Consider the following 23,849-nt stretch of genomic DNA (forward strand, 5'->3'; position numbering starts at 1 on the left):
GAAACAAGCACAAACTCATTCATTCCTACTGATACTCTATCTTATCCCATATTCTATCAGAGTAGACCTATAAATAGTTGGGATCAAAACACATCTGAATTTCAAGTTTGATGTTTATTTTCAATCCCATTTATTTATTAACCAATCTCCAACCAAACTCTTTCAAAAAGATCTTTTAATAAAGGCTCTGAAAGAACTTCATTGCCAGTGTTATTATTATTATTATTACAGGGGAGAAATAAGCCAGTGACAGCAAATGTTCAATTTCACAAAATGAATCAACAGCAGAGCCTGAGAGAGAATCTAAGACAGATTCAGTACAATCTACTCAATCACAAATAATAAGGGTAAAGAATCTTTTCCAAGCCTCAGTACACCCTAGCCCCATTTATCCCCCTACAATCATTTTCACAGGGTCCTATCAGCTACATGGATTAAAAGACTCTCCAGTGATGTAGCAAAGATAAAATGGGATCCTTACCATGGCTGCTAAGTTTAGTGGCTACTGTGGCTTTTCTTTCTTCTAAGGTCTCTGCTGCTTCTACTACTTACCTGATCTGCTTGGGGACAATCTAAAAGCCAGTTTTTTCCCCTAAGATCTGTCAGTCTATATATTTCTCCGGTGGTGTGGAAGGGGCTCCAGAGGGGAGGGGTAAATACACTGATAAGTCACTTGGGCTTATCAGTAGTAGCACTCAGTAGGAATGAACTTTAAGCTATGAATAGAATTTCTTCCAGCCATTTATTTTCAAAAACGAATTTTTGTGTACCTTACAGAAATAAAATCCAAAAATCCTAAGTAAATCAGGAAAACGTGAAAACAAGAAACAGAAGGTAATTACTCCATTTTATTGACCCTCATTGAAAAAAATCCAGATTAAAGTACTCAGGCAGACTCTGAAATATACAACTGTCAAAATGAAAGCATTTCAGAGCAAAATGTGCTGCAATATGCTACTATGATTAAAAGCTATGTAATCTGGGGAACCTCTGTAACAAGAAGAAAAAGAACTAGGCAAATTGCTTTTTACATACTTTCTAAAAAGAAAAGGCTGTGATTTTGTCATTGTTACATCAAGGTACATGCGGCTTTCATCTTTACCTCCTATTGAAACATATTTTCATCCATAGGTATTTAATTACAGTCAAAGAAATGAAACATGGTTTAATATCAACCGTAAAGTATTATTTTATACTACTAACTGTGTTTTAAGTCTGAATCCATCATAACACATACTAAGGGTGATCAATTAGTACATTCTCTCTAAACTGAAAAGATCCTAGCACTGCTCTTCTTGTACTTTTGTTTTTTAAAATGTACAAATATTAACAGACACCAATGAGACGCTAAGGAGCACCGATGTACATATAGTACATACACCATATGTTCCTACTGTATAGGCTGAGTCTTGGTCTTTGTTCCAACATCTAGAGCCACTGGAAAGAAAGCTAAGTATCCATTTATTAAAACACATTTTTACATTATTGCTGGCAAAAGTTATACTTTTGATAGGTTCAGTCATGTTGATTATTCCTGCCTGGATTTGCTTCTTTAACACAGATCTCTTTCAATTCTAGGAACCTGCCGTACAACCACCCTAGAAAACAGGTCGGTAGCATGATAATCTGATTAAACAACATAAAGCGTAGGTAGACATTGAAGAATGCAAAGTTATTTTTTTAGGGAGAGTTCTGAAGTCATTCTGTTCCATGACATTCTTTTTTTTCCTGCCAGCTACGCACCTATCCTGATAGCATCCTTGTTCTCAATTAGCAGGGTTTTTCCTTCAATCCCAGAACAGTTTTCATGGTACAACTCATACCAAAAACACTAACCACGCCCTTTATACCCAAGTCAAGCACCTTTTCCTTTTTCCCCCTTCAAAGTCTAAAACTGTACATTTTACCTAAAAGGGTTTGCACCAGTTCTCTAACGCGAGTCAGACTCTTTTAAGCTGTGCCTTGATATAATTCCTACTGGAAGACGCTTTCTCTCGGGCAGTGTGCGGACGCCAGAAGAGGCACCCGCGCTTACCTCCCACACACCTGCAACCCCTGGCGGGATGCGGGAGCTGATGCTCCGAGGATTGCGCTCCGCTCCGCTCCTCCTGCTCTCTTCTCTCCCGGGAAACTACAGTCCGGGCTGCGCCTTCAGCTGCTACAGGGACCCAAGCTCCGCCTCCCCCTCCTCTAGTTGGTGAATTCGGCAGCTGTTGCTCCTCCCCCTGCTGGAGGCGGTGGGAAGCTGCTACCCCGGTTATCTTCCCGCTCCCTGCACTTTTGCAGCTGTTCTGCCACTTCCCTTTCCCTGGGGAACCCTCTCTCGTTCCCTGGCCTCACACCTGGAGCTGCCTCCCGCCCCGCCCTGGCGCCTTCGAGAGAAGCCCAGGCTCAATCTAGCCCTCCTCGACCCGCAGGTCTGGTCGCCTGGTGTGCCTGGGGCTCGGAAGGTTTCGGGGAAGCAGCTCCTCCCGCCCGGGCGCATCCCCACACCGCGCCCTCTCTCCACCCCGGCGATTCCCCCGGTGCTCCCTCTCCGTCCGCGCAGCGTCCACAGATCAGCCTTTCCAAGTTCCCTACTTAGAACTCCCCCCCACACTTGACCCCCTTCCTTCCTCTGGTCCGCTAGACCGCCCCCACAAAGGGTGAGTTGCCGCGGGGCCGACCATGCACTCTGATTGGCGCAGGTGAGAGTTGACCCCTCCCTTCCTCCTCTTTCCGTGCATCCTCTCTCTTCATTTCACCTCCTCCCGCAGAGGCAGGGAACTCTCTTACTATTGGCTAAAAGTGTCCCCACCCATCGCCTTTGGCTCCACCGTACTGTCTGCCGGGAATTGTAGTCTTGTATGTGCAGCAATTGCCGAAGACGTCAGTGAGTGAGACTACGAGTCCCCATAGGTCCCTGCGCGACTCCGGCTGGGCAGGATTCCGGACAACGCCTGGTTCCTCTCGGGTCCTTCCGGCGTCGCCGGAGTGAATTGATCCGGGAGTTGAAGAGGGCTCCAGGGTGGGAAGTGAAGTGAGTGCCTCAGTTACCGGTAAGGTGTGGCTGTTCTGTCCAAGTCTCTGTAGCCCCGGGCGGAGCAGAAGAGGTTTGGGCTTACTCCGGGGCCCTGACTGAGGCGCTGGGGCTTGGTTCTGGCAGGCGGAGCCGACGGGGCTGGGAACGGGGCCCTATGGGCGTAAGCGAGGTTACCCTACGCGAGTGGCGTAAAACGGGTTTGTAAATGCCGCCTGCCCTGCTCGGGCCTGAACGCCTCCAGGAAGTCTCCTCTAGGTGGGGGCGGGAGGGGAAGGGCGAGGTTGGCCTCTTGTAGCCCCGGAGACGGGAGAAGGCGGATGTGTCTGGGGTGGGGTCCTCTAAAGGTGTGGCTTGGGAGGGGAGGTGAGACTGCTGTTTCCCCCCTCTTTAGAAGTAGGGTGGGGAAGGAGTGGGGAAAGGAGAGGGCGTTGGGAGTCTTCTCTTAGAGTGACTCAGGTTATACCCTCTGAGGAAAGAGGAGAACTGTAAAAAAGAGTCAAATGTTGACAGAGACCTACAGATTCAGTTCCATTTTCATGATGTGGCCCCTCTAAGGAGGTAATTTTGCCCTAAGCAGAAAACCTTACCCCTCTTAGATGTAAATTGTTAAGCTACGTTTGTACACCTTTACTGTTTTCAAAGAGCATTCACTTTGGGATGCTGATGGGGAAACGGAGGGGATAAATGAGGTGCCCAAGGTCACACACGTAGAGACAGATCTTCTGATTCCAATCCAGTTGTAGCCCAGACTGAATCATAGTTGCTGCACCAGAAAGAAAGAGTTGATTATGTTTTTTGAAGAGGGTGGAGGAAGTTGCAAAGTAATGCATTTTATGTAATTCTAAGAGTGCGTTTGTAAGGTGAAGACTTTTTGAACTGGGGAGAAATTCCTGAATAAAAGAAGGACACACACTAAACTTTTGGAAAAATAAGGAATAAAGAATCGACTTCAACTTACATATTTTTTCTTTTGTTACGGGTATATTAAATGATGGACTGTACTACCACTTTAAATAGTAGATAATGATATAGGAGAATGTCAGTTAAACAGTATATCCCATCCTTACAGTTAGAAGATAGTCTTTTCCTAACTTAGGAATGTTTTTACTCATTTTATAAAACTAACAACAGTGGGATTGGAATTCTTTCACAAAACTTATTTTGCACTTTTTTCAAATAATGCAGCATTGAGAGACTTTAGTGTACGTACGCTTTACTAGAAAAAAAGATAAGTTGCATTTTTTGCAGGTAAGATCACATTTTGTTGATTTTTATTTACGTTTCCCCTTCTTTCTTGGTTCTGGGATGTTTGTGTGTGTAAATAGCAATAGGCTTTTACATATTTTTCTTAGTGTCATCTGTTATTTTTAACACATCATTGTACATTAAAGAATGAAAAAATAGGACATTTTGTTTTATATTGTGCAGAAAGCGTACTTGTTTCAGTCCTATCCTATATAATGGTTACTATGACCAATTATAGCTCCTGAATATTATTGGATAGTTCTTTAATATAATTTTGGAGTATATTCATTGACATGAGGATTTCTTCATAGTAAGTTTATAAATAAGAATTAGGTATCTACAGATAGCCGGTAATCAATCATGGCTTACTGTTATATAAGTTGACCCTTGAAATACACTGCAATTTGTATGTATTCTGCATTTATTACTTTCTGAGTGCACAGTTTCTAGAATCAGAGATTTTAACATTTCCCAATGACTGAAGTTAAGATGGTCTGGACATTAATATGACCTTTAAAATAGAAGGGAGGTATGGTACTATAGAATGAAGTAAAATCAGGCATAATATGGTACCATGAATAATGGTACCAGACAGCAAGGAAGAGCAACTAAACAAATGGAAAATTATCGGGGGATAATTGGCTTTGTGCTATATTAAAATGGTGAGATAGTTTTGACCATAAACATTAGACAGTGACAGTAAAGCAAGAATGTCAATGTATTTTCTAGATGGTAGAGTAGGCATTTGCTTTTTATTGGGGGAAGTGTGAAATGAGTTCTAACTTTTCACATGCAGGTAAGAGGTTGTGGAATGAGCTTTTGAACTAAAAATTGGGAAGATTTGGAAATAAGTGCAATTAATATAATGCACTTGTTCAGAATGTGTAAGTGTTTATCCTTGGTTCAGTTCTATCACTAACTTCTCTTTTCGGAGTTCCATTATAGTTATACTATTTCACCTACGTTGCAGTGGTGGAATAATGTTTCTATTGTATTTATCATCTTTCAGTCACATGCAGGGGTGCTGTGGTCATTTTGGATATCTGCACTTTGAATAATTTAGAGTTCACAGAATTATGTGTACACTTGTATTTTTATAGTAGTTTGAAGTTTACCAATGTCTACATTCTCATTTTGGGTTTTGTAGGAGCCTTGTGTCAGCCTTTGGACATCATCTCTTACGGGACTTAGGATGTCTCCCATATACATCTATCTCTTTCTCTTTAAGGATATAAGGTCATAAAAACAGGACTGTATTAATGTATTCCCAGTAGGTACAACAGTGAGTACCTGCTCACAAAGAGAATGTAGAGGTTCAGAGTGGTTAAGTGCAAGGTCATGTAACTGGTCACAGGTGATGAAGGTATAATCTACGTCGTCTTATTGCAAAGCTTGAATATTGTAGACTTAGTTCCCTTAGATTGTTTATTTTATAAGAAAAAAGATTTAAAATGACTTCAATACTCAAATACTATTATCCTCTTACTCTTTGTACTGACAATTTATCTTTTGACTCCTATCCAGCTCTCCATCCTTATTCCCAGCCTTTTTCATTTACTGTGCCTTTTAGTTACTGTATACATAAATTTCTTCCTGACTTGGAAGTTTTTGTACATGTTCTATTGCCCATGTCTGGACTGCTTCCCCTCCCCTTCCCAATTCTGGCCAACTCCTAGTTAATTTTCAAGTCTCAGTTTAAATGTCATTCATCAGGGAACTTTTGCTGACCTCTTTGACCTATCCTTCCTAAAATTAGAGTAAGTTCCCTTGATATTTTCACCACACTCTGTATTCTCCTTTGTAGCATCATCACAATAGGGACTGTTTCTGTATTTATTTGATAAATGTCTGTCTCCCTCATTAGACTGTAAGCTACCTGGGCAGGGCCTTCTCATTTGTCCTGTGCCTTTCCTAAATGCTACACAGTATCTAAAACAAAATAAGTGCCCAATAAATACTTGCTGAATGAATGAATAAATGATTGAATGAATGAGTACATTCACAGAGCCTCCAGCACTGTGCTAGGGACAGAAATACAGAAATGAGTAAAACAGACATGCTTCCCACCCTTAGATAAAAAGGAATTATTGACAGAAGCTTAATGTAAATTGTAGAAAGATGTTTGTTCTTTTTTGGAAGTCTAAAAATCAGGATAGGTAGTTTTTTGTGGGCAAATGACAAAGGGGTCATTTTCTCTTACAACAAACTTTCTGTATAACAGCATTTTGGAGATCTTATCACTATCCTGTTTTTTGCAAGCAACATTTATTATAACAAAATACAAACATGGAAGAAATTATTAATGGATTCTATTCCCTAATGTTGATCTTATTTTGTCCTCAACAAAATCTATTTCCTTTTTTCTTTGTTGTTTCCTTTTCTAATCTTGGTATCTTTTTGGATTTTACGTTTATGTAATGTTACCTGCTTTTGATGCTTTCGACAAGGTGATTTTGTAAAGTTGAGTAGTGCTAGTTTCAAAGCAGTTTGTATTTTGGGATTCTTGAAAATGTTTATATTTCACTGGGTCTTATGATAATGTTTTATTTGCTCTCAACCTAGATACTTATGAGAGTAAAAAAAAATCATTATTTTAAAAACATGCAAACAAAATTTCAAGAATAAATTGCATTAGGTTTTGACCCGAAAACAAATCCTAATCTTTTACAGTACTATAGTAATGGCATAAAATAAATTCAACAGCTTTGAGTTGCTGTGCCCTTACATGCTTTCATGAATATACCAGTTTACTCTCTCACAAGGTATTGTCAGAAAGTGCTTGCTGATATTTGGCTCTAAAATTTGATAATGATCCCAGTTTTTATTATTAAATATAAGTCTTTAATAAGTCCTAAATTTACATTTTTTAAAGTTGGTCCTTATGTTATTTGAATCTTGGATAAAAAATATATACTTACCTATAATAACCAATGTATGGAGGATAAAAGTGAAGTGCTGCTTCTTATATGTTGTTGTCTTCTTAAGGTCATTATGATGTATGTTACTAAGAATTTTAAGTCAATTCCATGATAAATTTTTTCTCCATTATATAAACTGTAAACGTGATTTAGAAGTTAAATAGTGTGATTGTGTATATTACTGCATTTAAAATGTTACAGAAAGTTGCAGTCCTAAAAGATTTATGTTTTAAGAATACACACAATGTAAACAATGAACACCTTCACTGCAGCAATTTGAAATAATTTATTTGCAGAAAGGTAAACAATGTAGTTTGGTGGTCCATTTTTACCTGTGTGAAGGTGAAAAATACAGTTTTCTCATTTTAGCTACAAAATTAATTGCATCTTGAAAATATAAAGTATTATTACAATCTTATTTTTCAAGGACACCCTTACATTTTCTAATGGGTAACTTTTTTTTAACCAAAAAGTTAATTGAATCTATTCAATCTCAATCTTACAGAGTTGCCTAGAATCAAGTGTCATTTAAAAAAACAAAACAAAGCAAAAAACGAAGAAGAAAGAAAGAAAGAGGATTTTATCAGCAAGCTTATATTGGGTAACAGCAGTGGAACGTATTAAATGGTAGCCACTCCTGTTTACTCAGGCCAGTCCCTTGGAAATAAATTTACCAGAAGTAAGTATAGGTTGCATAATAATGATAGTTTGGTTCATTCATTTATCAAATATTTATTGAGTATATATTATGTGTGAAACTGCCTTACATTTTCTTTGAGATGAGCTGGTATATAATATGATAGCCATTATTTATTGAACAGTAACTAAGTGCCAGACATCACGCTAAGCATTTTACATGATCTCATATAATCCTTGCAACAATCCTATGAGGTAGAGGTAGTATTGTCCCCAATTTAAATGAGGAAACTAAAGTACAGAGAGATTAAGCAACTTGCCCAAGGTCACACAACCAGTAATTGCTTAGAATTAGGATTTGAATCCAGGCTGCCTGGCTCAAGACCATATTTTCGATCATTGTAATAGAAATTATGTTACTGATTGAGCTCCATTGGAGGACAGTTAGATTTAGAGTTGCAATAAAAAGCTAAAGTGTGTGGCAAAAATTAACTTGTATTCAAACTTACTCTAAAAAAATCCCTCTGGAGGTTACCACACTGGAGACTAACATAACTTTAACACAGCCAATTTTTCCTCTAGCATTGGAATACATAGAATTACATGTTCTTTGAATGCTAATTGAAATATTTCACTTGTTATTCAGAGACCACGTTGGAAAATAAATAAATATGTATATTGTCATTCAGGACTCACAGTATGGAGAGCTGCTCATCGTAAGAGGCACTAAGTCTGGCGGGGGCAAATAGCGGATCCATGTCTCATCTATTTTATTCTGGGGTTTATGTGCATGTAATGGAATTACAAAGGTTGGACAGTTAAGTTCGTGAGCTCATCTTAGAAAAAGTGCTATATACCTCATTGCTGAATATCACTACGGTCACCTTCGAAGTACTCCCCTTTGGAAGCTGTACATCAATGCCAGTGTCTAGTCCACCATTTGAAGCAATTTTGGAACTCTTTTTCTGGAATGGCCATCAGAGCTGTCGTCAGCGTTACCCCTGATGTCCTGAATGTTATCAAAATGTCTTCCTTTCAATATTTCCTTTATCTTCAGGTAAAGAAAGAAGTCATTGGGGGCCAAATCAGGTGAGTAGGGAGGGTGTTCCAACACAGTTCTTTGTTTACTGGCTAAAAAGTCCCTCACAGACAGTGCCCTGTGAGCTGGTGTATTGTCGCGATGCAAGAGCCGTGAATTGTTGACAAAAAGTTCAGGTCGTCTAACTTTTTCATGCAGCTTTTTCAGTACTTCCAAATAGTAAACTTGGTTAACTGTTTGTCCAGTGGGTACAAATTAATAATGAATAATCCCTCTGATATCAAAAAAGGTTAGCAACATCATTGCAACTAGTTTGCAAATTTAATTGTCAGACCTCATATGATCACCTGTGTAATTCAATAGTTATTTTTTTGTTTTGTTTCCACAAAAAGATGTTAAGCACATCCTATATTTATATGTGGTTGTGTGTGTGTAAAGAACGTGATGCAGGTATGCTCCTGGAGTTATGCAAAGCGGCAGATTGACATGTTTTATTTCTTTATTGTCTCTCTTCCATGAGAGACTATACAACCTCAAGGGCAAGGATTATACCTCTTTATCACTACGTCTCCAACTAACACTGTTGCTGACCTAGACTGACTGCAGAGTACTGTGCTGGGTATTAGGAAATAGAGAAAGGAAAAAAACTTCTCTTTAGGGCATTTGTAATTTAGGAATAGAAGAGGAAGGGGATGACAAGACCATTACATGGACAGTCAGCCTTTCTGATACATATTTTTTTCTAGGTTTTGTTTTCTTTGTTCCTTTTGATTCCCTTCACCCGCTTCCTGGTATATTAAGTACTTTCACATTCGTCAGTTCATTTGATAATTTTGGGTCAGAGCTGATAGGAAAGGAAAACATGAGTTTCTCTAACTTACTATTTGGTCCCTGGCACTGAAACATCCTTTCCGCTTTATTCAACCATCCTGTCTTCAGGACGAAATGGAGCCCCAGTGGAGATTGGGTTAGGGAATGGCCCTGAGATGTTACACCCCTGTGCCTTGGCAGACCTCTGTGAGGGGGCTATAACAAAAGTCAGTTGGGAATGGTGGTAAGTGAGAGACCTTGCTTCTAGGCTGCAACTGCTCCTTAAACTAGTTTAGATTTTTGCAAGGCTTTCTTATTTCTTAATTTAATTCCAGAGATTTTGAATAATGCTGTGGTCTTATTCAGAAACCACATACTTTGTGAATGCTTTTATCTACAAAAAAATGGACATTTTGGTAATATTGTCAAAATTTGAGAGATTTCTGAGGCCCTACCTTATTTTGGCATACTTCCTTAAAAAAATGAATTGCAAGTGAAAGTTACAGGAGGAATTGAATATATAATATAAGCAGATACCATGTTGTGTCCCTCATTTCTTATTGTACTGTATTTGTATTTGAGATCAATTGTGTTCTAAAGGAAAGTTAAATGTCATTATCAAGATGACACTTGCCCTTGTTAGCACCTAGTGTTCAATGAGCCAGAGGCAATTTGTTATCTGGGGCTAATTTATCAACATTGGAGTGCTTTGCGGCAATGTTTTGATGAAAAGAAATTTTGTAAAGTAAGTTAAAGAAAGTAAACACTGCATACTGTAGAGGACCTTAGGCAGCTAGGAGTCATTAAGTTTCAGTAGTTGTCTAAGATTATACGTGCTACAGAGCAGGTAGACCAGACCCGTTGGGGTACAGACTCCTTAAATTGTACTTTGAAAAAGAACACGGGAACAGGATAAGGGCTTAAATTCAGTTGAATTTCTAAGGGATTTTAGAGGAAATCAACATTATATTGGAGAAATTAAAACAGGAGATCACAAATACTAGTAAAAAGACAATAGATGTATCTCAGTTAAGCACGTAATGACTATTTAGTTAGGAATTATTTGATTCATGAGCCACTAGATTAAGAACTTTATGGGTAAAAGATGAACATATTCAAGGGGACAAATTTGTTTTCTGCCTCTAACAAATGTGTTCATTTCAGTTTTGTTCAGCCCAGGATTTAACAAAAATTTAGGCATGGGAATGGGAAAAAAATTGAGGCTTTTCAAAACAAAGGAGATGTGTATTCTTACCCCTGGAACAGTTGTGCAGAAATATCTTAGAAGTCAGTAGCTGCTGTTTTTGTTCTTGTTGCCTTTTTCCATCAGCTAATTCAGAGGTTAGGAACCCTTTGATTGTATTGTCATCTTTTGATTATCTGCTATAGATTATCTTTTATGGATTATTTCAAGAAGGTCCTTGATCACATCTTGATTTCACTCTGCTGCCTAGTCTGCTTTTGGGCTACACCCGTCTTTATTAAGTTGATCTAAGAGAATAAAAAGTACTTTTAGCATAAGTTTGGCAAATAGTTTTAAAATGCAGTTGTTAACCAAACTTGAAGTATTCCAAAACTTTGTAATTTGCTTTGGATGATACATAACTTATTTCTGGTGGCTCAGTAATTTATTTATGCCTCCATTTTGGCAAATGGGGGATAAAATGTTTTAACAATATGCAATGTAAGCCATAGCCTTTATGACATTGTGATACCAGTATTAGGCTTTCACTATGTGTGCTATGCTGCTGCACAGCCAGAGTGAAGCAGAGCCTAGGGGCAAAATTTAAGAATGCACTCACTCTGTGTCATGCAAGTCAGAGCTAAATTTTGTGCTCTAGGCATCTGATTTGCATCACCTTAGTCCTGATGCCTTGTCGAGTTTATAGAATTTTGGATAAGATTCTATATCAATAACTATGAATTGAATCCTTGTTGTGTGTTAGTCACTGTATTAAGTGCTTTCTATGCATTTAATACTCATAATAACCCTGTGAAGTGTTTCAGTTAATATTTCCATTAATCTCTCACTGAGTTTAGAGAGAGAGATTAATCTGTAACTTAAATGATACCACCCAGCTTTGCAAAAATTCAAACTTAGGTCTTTGTTTCAAATCTGAGCACTTACCCACTGCTCTATATGCTATCCATCTGTGTGTAAAAAAAAAAAAAAAAATCATTACTCTTGTTCATTTTATACATTTCTGTATTTAGAACTTCTCCCCAAAATATGCAAGTACGTACATTGATACGATGTATGTAACTTTTAAGGGTGAGTCTGATGTCTCAGCATCCCCAGATTGGAGATCCACAAATGTGTGCTGCTGAGTACCATGAAGTAACCTTGAATCGAGCCACATTCCAGCTGGCTCCAGTCTCCAAACATTCTACATGGGGTCTGGGCGCCTTGGCTATAAGCTGATTGACCCATGAATGACAAACAGCAGAGCGGGTTAGTCTAGAAGTAGTTCACTTTGGCAGACTTAACGTGTCCTGTACAATAGACTATAGTAACGCAGTGTCTGTCACCATTCTGTTCTGTTTCTTAATGTGAATTTCTGTGGACTTTCATTTTTAAATTGTCGAATTTGGAGATTGGACTAGATAATATATGAAGTGTAACAGTTAATTTTGTGAACTTGTTGCAACGATGTTGCTAACCTTTTTTGCTACCAGAGGGTTTATACATTATTAATTTGTACCAACTGAACAAGCAGTTAACCAAGTTTACTATTTGGAAGTGCTGAAAAGGCTGCGTGAAAAAGTTAGATGAAAACAACCTGAATTTTTCACCAACAATTCGTGGCTCTTGCATCGCAACAATGCACCAGCTCACACGGCACTGTCTGTGAGGGAGTTTTTAGCCAGTAAACAAATAACTGTATTGGAACACCCTCCCTACTCACCTGATCTGGCCCCCAATGACTTCTTTCTTTACCTGAAGATAAAGGAAATTTTGAAAGGAAGACATTTTGATGACGTTCAGGACATCAAGGATAATGTGACGAGAGCTCTGATGGCCATTCCAGAAAAAGAGTTCCAAAATTGCTTTGAAGGATGGACTAGGCGCTAGCATTGGTGCATAGCTTCCCAAGGGGAGTACTTCGAAGGTGACCATAGTGATCCTCAGTAATGAGGTATGTAGCACTTTTTCTAGGATGAGTTTGAGAACTTAATTGCCCGACCTCGTGTAATGACTGTTTTCACTTTAAATTTTATGGTCTTAACATTTAAGTTTCTTGAATATGTAAGCCTGTGACACGAGTAAGGTTACATTTGGAAATCTCATTTATGGAAAAATCTGGGTCCAGATATCTTTTGCGAGCCCTTAACTTTACTATTGGGTCCGTTCACCTTTGTTCTTCATAATGCTTTGTTTATAATGCTTCTATACTGGTTGGCCTAGACAAGTGGTTTTCAAATTGTAGAGAGAGGGTATTTAAAAGCATCTAAGAGGGAGGTTCTGGTAAATTGTAGTTACTTAATACATTATTGGATAAATGAGCAGTTAAGTGTTTTATCTCTTACATATAGAGTTTGATAAAATATTTTATTTGAAAAAACAAACAGAATAGATTTCTGCTGTTTTAAAGATGATTAAAATCATCTATTTTCCTCTATCTGGCTTTGAAGAGCCCTTGGTTCCCCTGGCTAGATGCTTATGCCAGAGACCTGACTTCTAGAAAGAGATCGGATCTTGTCATTCTATTATGGATTAAAATGTACTTAATTGTAATAACTAATATTGAATAATTGCTATGTGCCATGCACTGTTCTAAATGCTTTATCTGTTAATAACATATTTAATCTTTACGTCAACCTTACGAGATAGATAACTTGTTATTCCCATTTCATAGATGAGAAAACTGTAGCACAGAGATGTTAGATAACTTACGTCAGGTTATACAACTAGTAAGTGGTAGACCCAGGATTCCAGGATTGAACCCAGGCCAGTCTGGTTCTAGAATCACTTTGCTTATTACTCACCTCTCTGATGACAGCGCTATTTATTCATGTTGGCCAAATATAATTGAAACAATTGAGTTCCTGTTTTCCTTTAGGTAACATTGTAAATTTTGAAGTTTTTCTTAGAATCTTAACTCTAACCCTGTATAGAAAAATAAATGAGTGATTTTAGATGGGTGATTTATAAGCATATGTTTAGAAGCAAGTATGGTTCTGTAATGATAGACCTAGATTAACAAAAAAAATGATAAAATGAATTAAATTTAGAGCACTTACATATTTAGGCATTTTTCCTTCATGGGTCATCTAATTTGCCAGTGTTATCTGTTTTCAAAGACCTCAACTTTCAGATGATATTTTATTTAGAACCTGTGTTACTTGTTAATTAATAGCTCAGGAAATGCTTATTTGATCAGTCATGTTTACAGAGATATTGAAGATTATATCTGTTTTATCTTGTTTTTTTTTTTAAAAAAAGACTAAAGCTGGACTCCTTCAACCAGTTGGTGGTATCAGATACCCAGAAATTGTGGTATAACAGAGAACGTGCCTTTAAAAATTTATTTGAGTGGAGTAGATCTTCAAATGAGGTGATAATTCATTGTAGAATGTGTACTTTCTTTGAAGAGGTATTTAAAAGTACACAAATACAGTGCTTAGTAACTTAGTGAAATGAAATGAAGTCTTTAATATAGAGACTTTATGGTTTGATTTAAAAATTACCTCATCTTTTATTCTAACGGCGTCTCTCTCAAGTATACAGCTCAGCTTTCGTCTATGTTAAAGAAGAAACTAAAGCATAGAAAGGTAAAGTGACTTGAACAGACACGACGGTTTGTAATTGCCAATACCAGGAGTTGAGCCTGTTTTCAGACCTGAATTCTTACGCTCTTTTCCCATACTGCTGCACAAATTATTCATTTGGTATTTTGAAGAAGCCTCTCTCCTCAATTTTTTTGGTATGTATAAACAAATAGAGTGGCAATGTGTCATATATTACACTTACCATTAACAAGAGATTGTTTCTAGATGTCCCTAAATGCAAAATTCAGTAAATGCTGAACTGACAGCCTTTCATGTTCAGGGAGGTTGAGTTCCACATTACATTGTTTAAAAAGAAAACTGTAGAGCGAAGACCATAAATTACAGAAAATATAATTTGAAGAGGAAGGAGGGAGATGCAGGCATATATCGTGAAGGCTTCCAGCTCATGTTGGTCTCAGTAGGATATCCTACTTTATTCCTCTGCCTCCCTTTTTCCTAGCTTCTTCCTCTAAACTTTTGTCTCTTGTTTGGAAGTGGCTCCGACACTTAGACATGAGAAGGCCCTAAAGGTAGGTTGTAATATCACATGCCCACCTTTCCAGCTATGGGAAATGGCCCAACTGAGCTACACAGACTTGGAATAAATTCATTTTCTCTACGAGCCTGATGGGAATAAATCGTGATGCCAGGTGCTTGAGAAGAAAGCAAGGGATTGTCAGTTATTTGAAACTTTGAATCAACCAACTATTGAAGAGGATCTCCTTATTAGAGTTTGTGAATAGTTTTTATGATTTGATGAGATATTTTCCTTTTTTTAATTTTCCATGATATTGCTTTTGAACTTAGAGTAGATATCAATACGTAATAAAATTTTATCACTTAGTTTTAGAGTTCAGACCTTAAGGTGATATAATTTCACCCCTTCTGCTTCTGATGGGGGAAACAAGGCCAGTGATAAAGTGAAACTTCCACAAAGTCAGAACCGAAAACCCCTGTCTCAGGTGCTTAGTCAAATTTAATTTTACCTTTGTACCTGAGACTGGCTTTAGCAGCTACATTTTCTGACTCTAGCCTGTGTTCTTTCCATATCAGTGGATTTCATCTTGTTCTGTTCCAGAGAATCATCTGGGTTGTGTGCTAAAAATACAGTTCACTGGCCCTTTTTTTTTTTTTTTTTTTTTTTTTTGGAGATTCTGGTTAATCTTAGGAATATGTGTTTTTAATAGGCACTGAAGTGATTGACTGTGAAGGCTTAGGCCGCCCAACATTTGGAAACTGCATCACTCTTGTACCCTTTCCCATAGAGAAAGTTTTCCTTTCTGCTGAAAGTGACATAACTTTTTGGATTTTTGCTTATGTGTCAGGCAAGGTTGAAAACTTTGTTGGAAATTCTTGCGCTTTGAGAATTTTGTGAACTATTAAATTATACAATAGTTGTATCCCCAGGATCTAAAAAATATCCTAGCAGCCCTAATAAAAAATGAGACATTAGAATTTATAATCTCTGGTTTATTTTTCTTTATATTATTCTTATATTGTGTGCCACAGTTAATGCAAAAAATTTTAAGTAATAATGTCCTTTTATCTGTTGCTTATATTCTCCTAGTTTACTATAGTAGGAAGAGCTTGGGATAGCAAGAAGAAGTAAAAGCTGGTAAATGTGTCTGAGTTCAGACTTTGTTAATAGAAATAATTAGATTTCTATTTTTTTTGTTTTGCTAGGCTTGATATTTTAAAAGTATTAGCAAGGCTGATTCAACTTACAAATTGCCAATCTCTTATCTCATTAATTTGTTCAACAAACATTGTGTACTGTGTACCTGCTATCCTGACTTCTAATATCTCTAATGGGAAAAAGAAATACACTTACAAACGGTAACATAAACACATGGATGCTACCTACTCCTAGAATGAATAAACGTCTTTTAGCTAAATGTTCAAGGGCAGGTTGGAGATCCAACAAAAATAAATAAAACTTCTCCCTTTAGGGAGGGAAATTAAAGGAATTATAAGAATTTAGGACCATGTAAGAGGACTAAGTACTGGATTTGACTATAGAGAAAAACTAGACAAATAGATCTGCGTACAAACATTTCAGTTGTAGAATTTACTTAGGAATCTTCTTTTTCTCCCCAAGAACTGCATATGTCAGAGCCAAGGATTTCCTTTTGTCTACTTCTTTTATTTGTGAATAAGTAAATAGCTTTGGCCCTAGTTATCTCATGCCCCAGATGGAGTAAAGTGAGGCTGTTGTAGGAAATGCTGATTCTGGGCCTTGAGATAAACCAGAGTGTAGTTCTGCAAATGAGTAAGCTCCCTTTGTTGTTTAGGCAGGGCAGGACAGAAACTCCTCTAAGACTACGAGTGGCATTGGAATGGCCAAGAACCTAGTTTTGTTGCCTCCTCAGTCTCAACAAATAATTGTCTTAAGCCCAGGAAGCTATTTAAAACTAATTCATCTTGTGGTAGAAATTAGCAGGGCTATTTTGAACATTCAAGAAAATAAAAGGAAAAGTATAAATAGATAGGTTGCTTATTCTATTCATTTGGTATCCCCATGTTACAAAGGGTATTTCTGAAGAAAAGTTGGTTGAAAAGTATACCTTTTATCTAAATTGTTAGTATCTATAGTTCTGGTTCTTTTCTCTTTTTTAATTCTGTGGATGATAACCACTCAAGAAACAAAACTTACTTTGAAGTGAAAACTTTTACCCCCAAACAATACATTTGAAATGGGAAACTAGTGGTTCTTGCTGTGTTGCCACCATACCCATGTTTTTATTTATTTATCAGCTAGCAGTTGTAACCATGGGCAAGTCATTTTTGGGACTTTGGTTTCTGCTGTGTTAGAGGGTCTTTGAGGTGACTTTTTAAGACCTTTCCAGAGTTGGGATTTAGCGTCAGTAACCTTCAGTTGGCTATGCGTGATCAGTACTCACCCCAGAAGCCAGTATCCCTTAGAGGACTGATAATGTGCTGCCTGGCTGGCCAAGGCCTGGTCACACCCATGCTGAAAGGAAGGAAGCAACCTTCTCAAAGGGGCAGGGCCTCAGCCCCTGCTCAGTCAGGTGAACCTTGCTCTTTATCCTTAGGTAGCAGGCTCTTTGTTCGAGGTGATTGCAGATTGTCCATTTAATGATTTCAAATGAAGCATATAGAAGGAATGACAGTATATTTTCACTTGAAGCTGAAATTAGAACAGTTTAATTTTTTAAAAGCCTTATTGGAATTGCTGTTTTTTGATCTCATGTAAACACTAGTGAAACCATGAGTGACCCTAATTTGTGAATGGGTACTCTGAAAATTAGTAAATTTGTTCTTTGAAGCATTTTCTGTAGGAACAGTATAAAAGGTGGTTAAGTGTGTTTAGGCCAGCCACCTAGTTAGCCCGGAATTGTTGACAAATAGTAGTCACTAGTACTGTACAGTTAGTTCAGGGGAGACATGTGGTTAATGTGAGTCATAAATAGCTTAAGTGAAAATTTCCTGACATCGTGCAATATTACGTATGAAACACAATTAAAAAAATTAATGCTAGTATTTTCAAAAGGTGAAACTTAAGTATTTGAGTAGGTTTTGTGTGGTAGATAGGTAGATGTCAGCAGGAATTCTGAAAGTGACCCTAGGCACTTTACTGAGCCCTTCATCTCTTTCTGCCTTTATGAATGCAGGAATAAGCACGTGTGTTTGAAAGAGTGCAAGACAAAAATGATTCTGTGGAGCCTACTTTAGTGTTTCACCTTCTTTATAATTTCACCTCCTTTTACCGAGATCATTAGGCTCAGACTTCCCTCTCACCAGCTTACTACATCAGCCCCTGCAGGGAGTTCCCTCACCCGTTATTCTAGTGTACAAGTGACACTCTTCTTTGAGTGTTACTCTTGGCCTTATCAAAGGAATCAAATACAGAGGGTGCCATATATATATATATATATATATATATATATATATATGTATGTATATACACACACACACATTTTAAGAAAGGAAAAAACTGTATTAATTTTAATACTCAATATATACCGATAACAAAAGATGAATACAAGTCACTTTTAACTTCTGCAATTACAAGAGGTGCTCAAAGTGGTTACCATCAGTGTCCAGACACTTCTGATTACGGCGAACTACTGCTTGAGCACAGGTAACACTTCTTAAAATGTGTATACATTTTTCTTGCACCCCCCGTATATATGTACATACATATGTATATGTGTGTGTGCGTGTGTATATATATATATATATACATATATATACATATATATATGTGTATATATATATATTTTCCATGCTTGGGAGTATTTGAAACACTTGGTTTTTCGTTACAAGTTCTCTCATCCAGTTCTCCCATAGCAGTATAGCATCTTGACGTCTCCCTGTGTGATACTCAGTATTGTTCATTTTCTTTCTTTCCTTCCACGGTCTAGCCTTATCTGTTGTTAGTACCAGGCTTAATACTTTATAGGTGATGAATAACTATTTATTAAATAAACAAAACAATTTTTTAAATAAACACATGACTCTTTTTGTCTGTCACCCAGTGAGACAGTTCTTTAAGTTCTGATGTTCCCCCTGTCCTGTTTCTCACTTGCTGTTTTCATTGATCCCAGTGCCTTCTTTTCCTAACTAAACTGAGTATACAGTATCCATCGTTTTCATTTTGACTAGTATCTCTATATTTCAATCCCTTTTCTTTGTTCCAAGTTTATAATTAACAGGTATTCACAATTTATTTCTGAGTGGAAAAGATTACCAAAATGGCCTATTAAGTAGTTAAATAGGCACAGCAGGGCCACAACTGATATTTACCTATTTCCTCTTGCTTATTATTCAGGTCCGATTGATCTCATAAAGATAATAGGAAGGCCCTTAAGTTTTCCCTGCCTTCAGCTTCTGTTCCTTCAATCTGTTTATAATGCTGTGACCAAAGCAGTTTATTTAATGTTTGATCAGGTAATGGTTGTCTCTTGCCCTATAGAATAAAATTTAGGAATTGGCCATTTTTGCTGCTGTTGTTTTGTGACGTCAGAGAGTGGATTTGAACCCAGAAGTAGGAAAAACTCGATGTTCAGAACCATCAGAAATGGAACCAGATTGTTCAAGTAGATGTTGAGTTACCCTTCACTGGTCTGGATATGGAAGGATAGTAAGCGGTTCTTAAATGGGGTGAGTTATTGGAGATTTTTGAAGCTATAAGTACTCCAGGCCTTTGATTATATCTCTCAAGCTGCTTAGATCTTCCTCAATTTGTCGCAGATAAGTTTTTAATAGGACCACATCTTTCTCATCCCCCACTGCATCTTGCTTGTAGTTGGTGCTAAACGGGCATTTATTCCATGAATAAATAACCTCTGGGTATTTTACTTCTGGGTATTTTCTTGTGTAGATGAGCTGAAGTTCTTTGTTTCCACTTCAAACTTGATTTTCTGATGCGGGAGGCTCAGATCTGCATTCTGAGTACCGGCATCGAATCTTGGTCCTCTGCGTGTGTGATCTTGGACAAGTGATTGGTTATCTCTGAGCCTACTTTTTCATTTGTAAAATTAGAATGACAGTTACTGTAAAGTAAGTTATCGTGGCATTTGTAGTTTCTCCTTAATATAGTAAATCTCTGTTCTTTCTCCACTTTAACCAGGTCAGTATATGTTTTGTGACCTGTTCTTTTATCACAAAAAAGAGAAGAAATACTTCAGTGAATGAAGATTCCTCTGCATTTTAGCACTGCTTTTTCTACTGTAGTTGGCTTTTGAATGAGGATGACAATGGAAGAGATGAAGAATGAAGCTGAGACCACTTCCATGGTTTCTATGCCCCTCTACGCAGTCATGTATCCTGTGTTTAATGAGGTAAGTGGGTAAATATTTCCTCACACGATCTCTGCATTTCCTTAATGCTTCCTTCATTTATTCATTTGTTTGTTTGTTCCTTCATATAACAATACTTCATATAACAAAACTTGTATAAATGAACTCCATCTATGTGTTAGGCAATATGCCAGGACTGGACATAAAACATGTATGTTCCCAGGTATGGGAAAAACCCCAGATATGTTGTGCCCCCTCTGGACGTTTCACTGTAGTGAGAGAGAGAGACATTAAGCAAAAGAATAGAAATAATTGGATAAATGAAAAATTATCGTAAATGCTGTGAAGTTAAAAAATAGCAGGTTGGACCTAGTTTACGGGTCAGGGCAGGCCTCACTAAAGAAGAGGCATGCTAAGATCGGTAAAGGATAAATAAGGGTTAGACAGTTGAAAAGTTGGGAGTAAGCACATTTTAGGTAGCCAGAGGAGCAGACACAAAAATATCCTAATGAGTTACATAGTCAGTAATGACAAATGTTTTTACTGATAAGTGGAAGATTAAAGTCCTTTGTATTTAGAGACTATGTAGTTGTGTTTTTTTATTTGAAGGGTTTTCTAGGATTTAATATCAATATATTTTTGGTTTTTCTTTTAAATTAATATTAATATGCTAAAATATATAGAGCTAGAAGTTCCTTAGAAATGTAATTTAATCACTCCCCTTCTTTTAGTGGTGAACTGAGGTCCTGATATGTGAAATTATTTTCCTGAAATTACCGAAGACTAAAATCTAGGACTCTAAATTTAGTGGCTTCAGGCTTTTTGTCTGTTTAGTTATGTTTTTTTGGTTGCTGTTTTACTCATCTAATGAATTATGAAGCTATCAACACCATTAACCTTATTGTTGCTTCTATAGCCTGGAAGCCCACACCATTTCTAATAACTTTTCATCTCTTTTTGTAAAATATTTATATTACAGTAAGATTGTGGGTGTCAAAACTATTTCTCCTACATTATTAGGTTTAATGATAATGTATTTGATGTATTTTATGGTCTTGTGTCTTAGGGACAATAGAGAGCGATTCATCCTCTTCAACTTGAAATCCACAGACTTAGTTTCCATGTCTGATATATATTTTGGAACTTCAAACACTATCAAATAGTGTTAGGTTCAGTGACCATAGAAGAAAACTCAAAACAGCAGCTTGGATAAAATTTATTTCTCTTACATAAAAAAAATTATAGAGGTAAGTGGTCCAGGACTAATATTATGGTACACAATTGTGTCAGAAACTCAGGTTCCTATTTCTGTCCCATCTTCCTAGTGCTTGCCTTCTGTTATCGAGGTTATCTCAGCATGTAGGAAGGCTGCTGAAGCTCCAATCATTGTGGCCTAAGTTGTTTCCTGAAAGGGGTAAAAAATGGAGCCAGGGAATGGGGTGATATTTCCAGCTGCTTTCAGCTTTCTTAATAATCTTTTTGAAAGTCCTCCATGAGACTTCCATTTACATGTCTTGGCAAAAACTTAGTCTTATGACCATACCTTGCTGCAAAGGAGGTTGGGGAATCTGGAAGTTTGGTACTAAAGAGGAAGCAAGTAGGAGTCTTCTTTTGAAAAACATGTCACTGTTATACTACTGTCATGGTGGCATTGGAGACACTCTTTTAGGCCTGGTTATACCCATCTCTCGCAGCTGTAGTCAACACTCTAGCACTTAATTCCACCACGTTGTTCTAATACTTTACCCATTCATTGCAAGACTAGAGTTAGAAGCAAGTGCTTCAGTCCTGTTTAGTAAATGTTTACTAAATTCCAACCATTTATTTGCTAAGTACTCTGCTAGGATCTGGAGATGCAGAGGAAAAAAGGCAACGTACCTCTTCTCAAGAATCATAGAGAACACAGATGTTTAAGGAAATAAATTAATTATCCTTATACCAGGTAGGAGGTAAGGAGACAGTCATTGAAAGCTAGTGAGTAATCTGTCCTGAGGAGTAGTGTTTGGACTTCTCACATACTTCAAGAACCCTTATGACAGTGCCTCCCAGAAATGCTCCCTCTCTTTATATCTATAGGCTAACCCCATAGCTAAATAAACAGGCTGTTGGACCAAGTTGTTTGGGGGTATATTCCATATTTATCTGATATTTTGAGTCTTTTCCCGAAGGGAGGTCATTTACTTGCTGGGCTTCAGTTTGATCCTCTACTTAATGAAGAATGAGAAAATTTTTTCCAAACAATTTGAGTGATCTTTTTCTACATATGAAAAATGGATTTTATTTAAATCTTGATTTTGGAAAATAGTTTTATAGGATGTGGGACTCTGGTAAAATGAACTGTTCAAATTAATATTGATGTACCTTTTCTAATTTATTCACGTGTAAGGAAAGGTAACTTGAAAGAAAAAGAAATGGCTATGAATGGACTAGTAAATCTCTTCCAGAATTAAAGGCAGTGATTCTCTCCAGATGAGATCTGAAAACATGTGGATTAATGGGCCCAGAATTAGAACATGTTGCCAAATGATTTATAGTTGGTTCAAGAACTAATTGTTAGAAGTGAAATTTGAAAATGAAATGGCTGGATGTGGCGGACGGAGAGATACTATATCAAATTGTCAGGCTCTAATTCTCAAATTGAGTTTACTGATCTGACATTAAGATACCAAGCTTTATAAAAAATTATTTTTGTAATGTATTTAAAAAAGAATATTCAGAAATAGGCTTTTGGGAATAGTGTGATAGTAGGTTTTCTCTTTGATAGAGATGAAATCTAGGGTTTGGTTTAGGAATGGAATCAAATAATTATTGTGTCTTCGAATGTGTAGTGTTGGGTTAAAAAGAATAAAATACTAGCATTGTTCTCTGACATTCCAGTGTATTCATGTAACATCCAAAATAAGATACCTAATCAGTTAAATGTTAATGTTTAACCATAGTTCAAATGTGGGTTTTCTATAAGTCTACTAGCACCTAAATTAGTTTAGTTTGGTTTTGTTTTTCTGGTTGTCAACTTAATCTTACAGAAAGTAGCAACACAGTAGGGATGAGCATTTTATTCTGAAGCTATATTATTCACTAAAGTTTTTCCAGAGTGCATTCATTGTAAGACTTAAAAAGTTTATGCATTCTCGCAATATTATTACATCCATAACAGTAACAATGGTGGTCAAGGAGTCACTTGTAGAACAGATTTTTAAAGATAGTAGGACATCCTTACACCTGAGGAAGTTTTAGTACTCCGGCTTACAAGGTAAAGTTATTTATGGCATTCCGGGAGCTTGATGCTTGCTAAACTTAATGAAGCTATTCCAAGAGAGCTGAAAGAGTAGGCTTCTTTTTTAATAAGCTGCTGCAGAGTTCAGAGTCCAAGTATATTGCATGTGTTGTAAATGTACTGTGAAATAGGTCTCCTAGTTGCATTATGGAATGAGTTTATAGACACCTCATGCCAAGTGTTAGATTAGGTTCTCTAATACTGTGTTATTTTTTACTAATTCTTTATATATGGAAGAGGAGAGATGTATGGTTCGTCCAGTTCTTCATTCTAGGAAAACATATATCATGTGTCTTCTTTTCCTGTGACTTTTTGGAGGAATTGTTTTAAGGTGAAATATAGTTTATGAAGAACTACGTATTGTATTTTG

The 23,849-nt window shown here is 37.2% G+C and overlaps 2 protein-coding genes across 6 annotated transcripts in view; one reads left to right on the top strand and one right to left on the bottom strand.

Moving 5' to 3' along the window:
- Window positions 1-2,176, bottom strand: part of SERPINI1 (serpin family I member 1) — a 67,655-nt gene extending 65,479 nt beyond the window's left edge. The window contains exon 1 of one of the 2 annotated variants that reach the window (XM_033121174.1): window positions 2,047-2,176. The gene's annotated coding sequence lies outside the window, so the exon portion shown is untranslated. Of the gene's footprint in view, window positions 1-2,035 lie in introns of both variants that reach the window. The other variant, XM_033121165.1, reaches the window with a different exon arrangement.
- Window positions 2,177-2,886: 710 nt separating this feature from the next.
- PDCD10 (programmed cell death 10) overlaps window positions 2,887-23,849 on the top strand; it is a 42,964-nt gene continuing 22,001 nt past the window's right edge. Inside the window, exons 1-3 of one of the 4 annotated variants that reach the window (XM_033087194.1) lie at window positions 2,917-3,038; window positions 19,377-19,564; window positions 20,034-20,244. In XM_033087194.1, the coding sequence (XP_032943085.1) occupies window positions 20,149-20,244 (96 nt within the window). In that variant the 5' untranslated portion in view covers window positions 2,917-3,038; window positions 19,377-19,564; window positions 20,034-20,148. Of the gene's footprint in view, window positions 3,039-14,426; window positions 14,596-19,376; window positions 19,565-20,033; window positions 20,245-23,849 lie in introns of those variants that run through there. The other 3 variants (XM_033087186.1, XM_033087204.1, XM_033087214.1) reach the window with 3 other exon arrangements.

This window comes from Rhinolophus ferrumequinum, chromosome 2, assembly GCF_004115265.2.
Source record: "Rhinolophus ferrumequinum isolate MPI-CBG mRhiFer1 chromosome 2, mRhiFer1_v1.p, whole genome shotgun sequence".
In the NCBI taxonomy this organism is placed as follows: Eukaryota; Metazoa; Chordata; class Mammalia; order Chiroptera; family Rhinolophidae; genus Rhinolophus; species Rhinolophus ferrumequinum.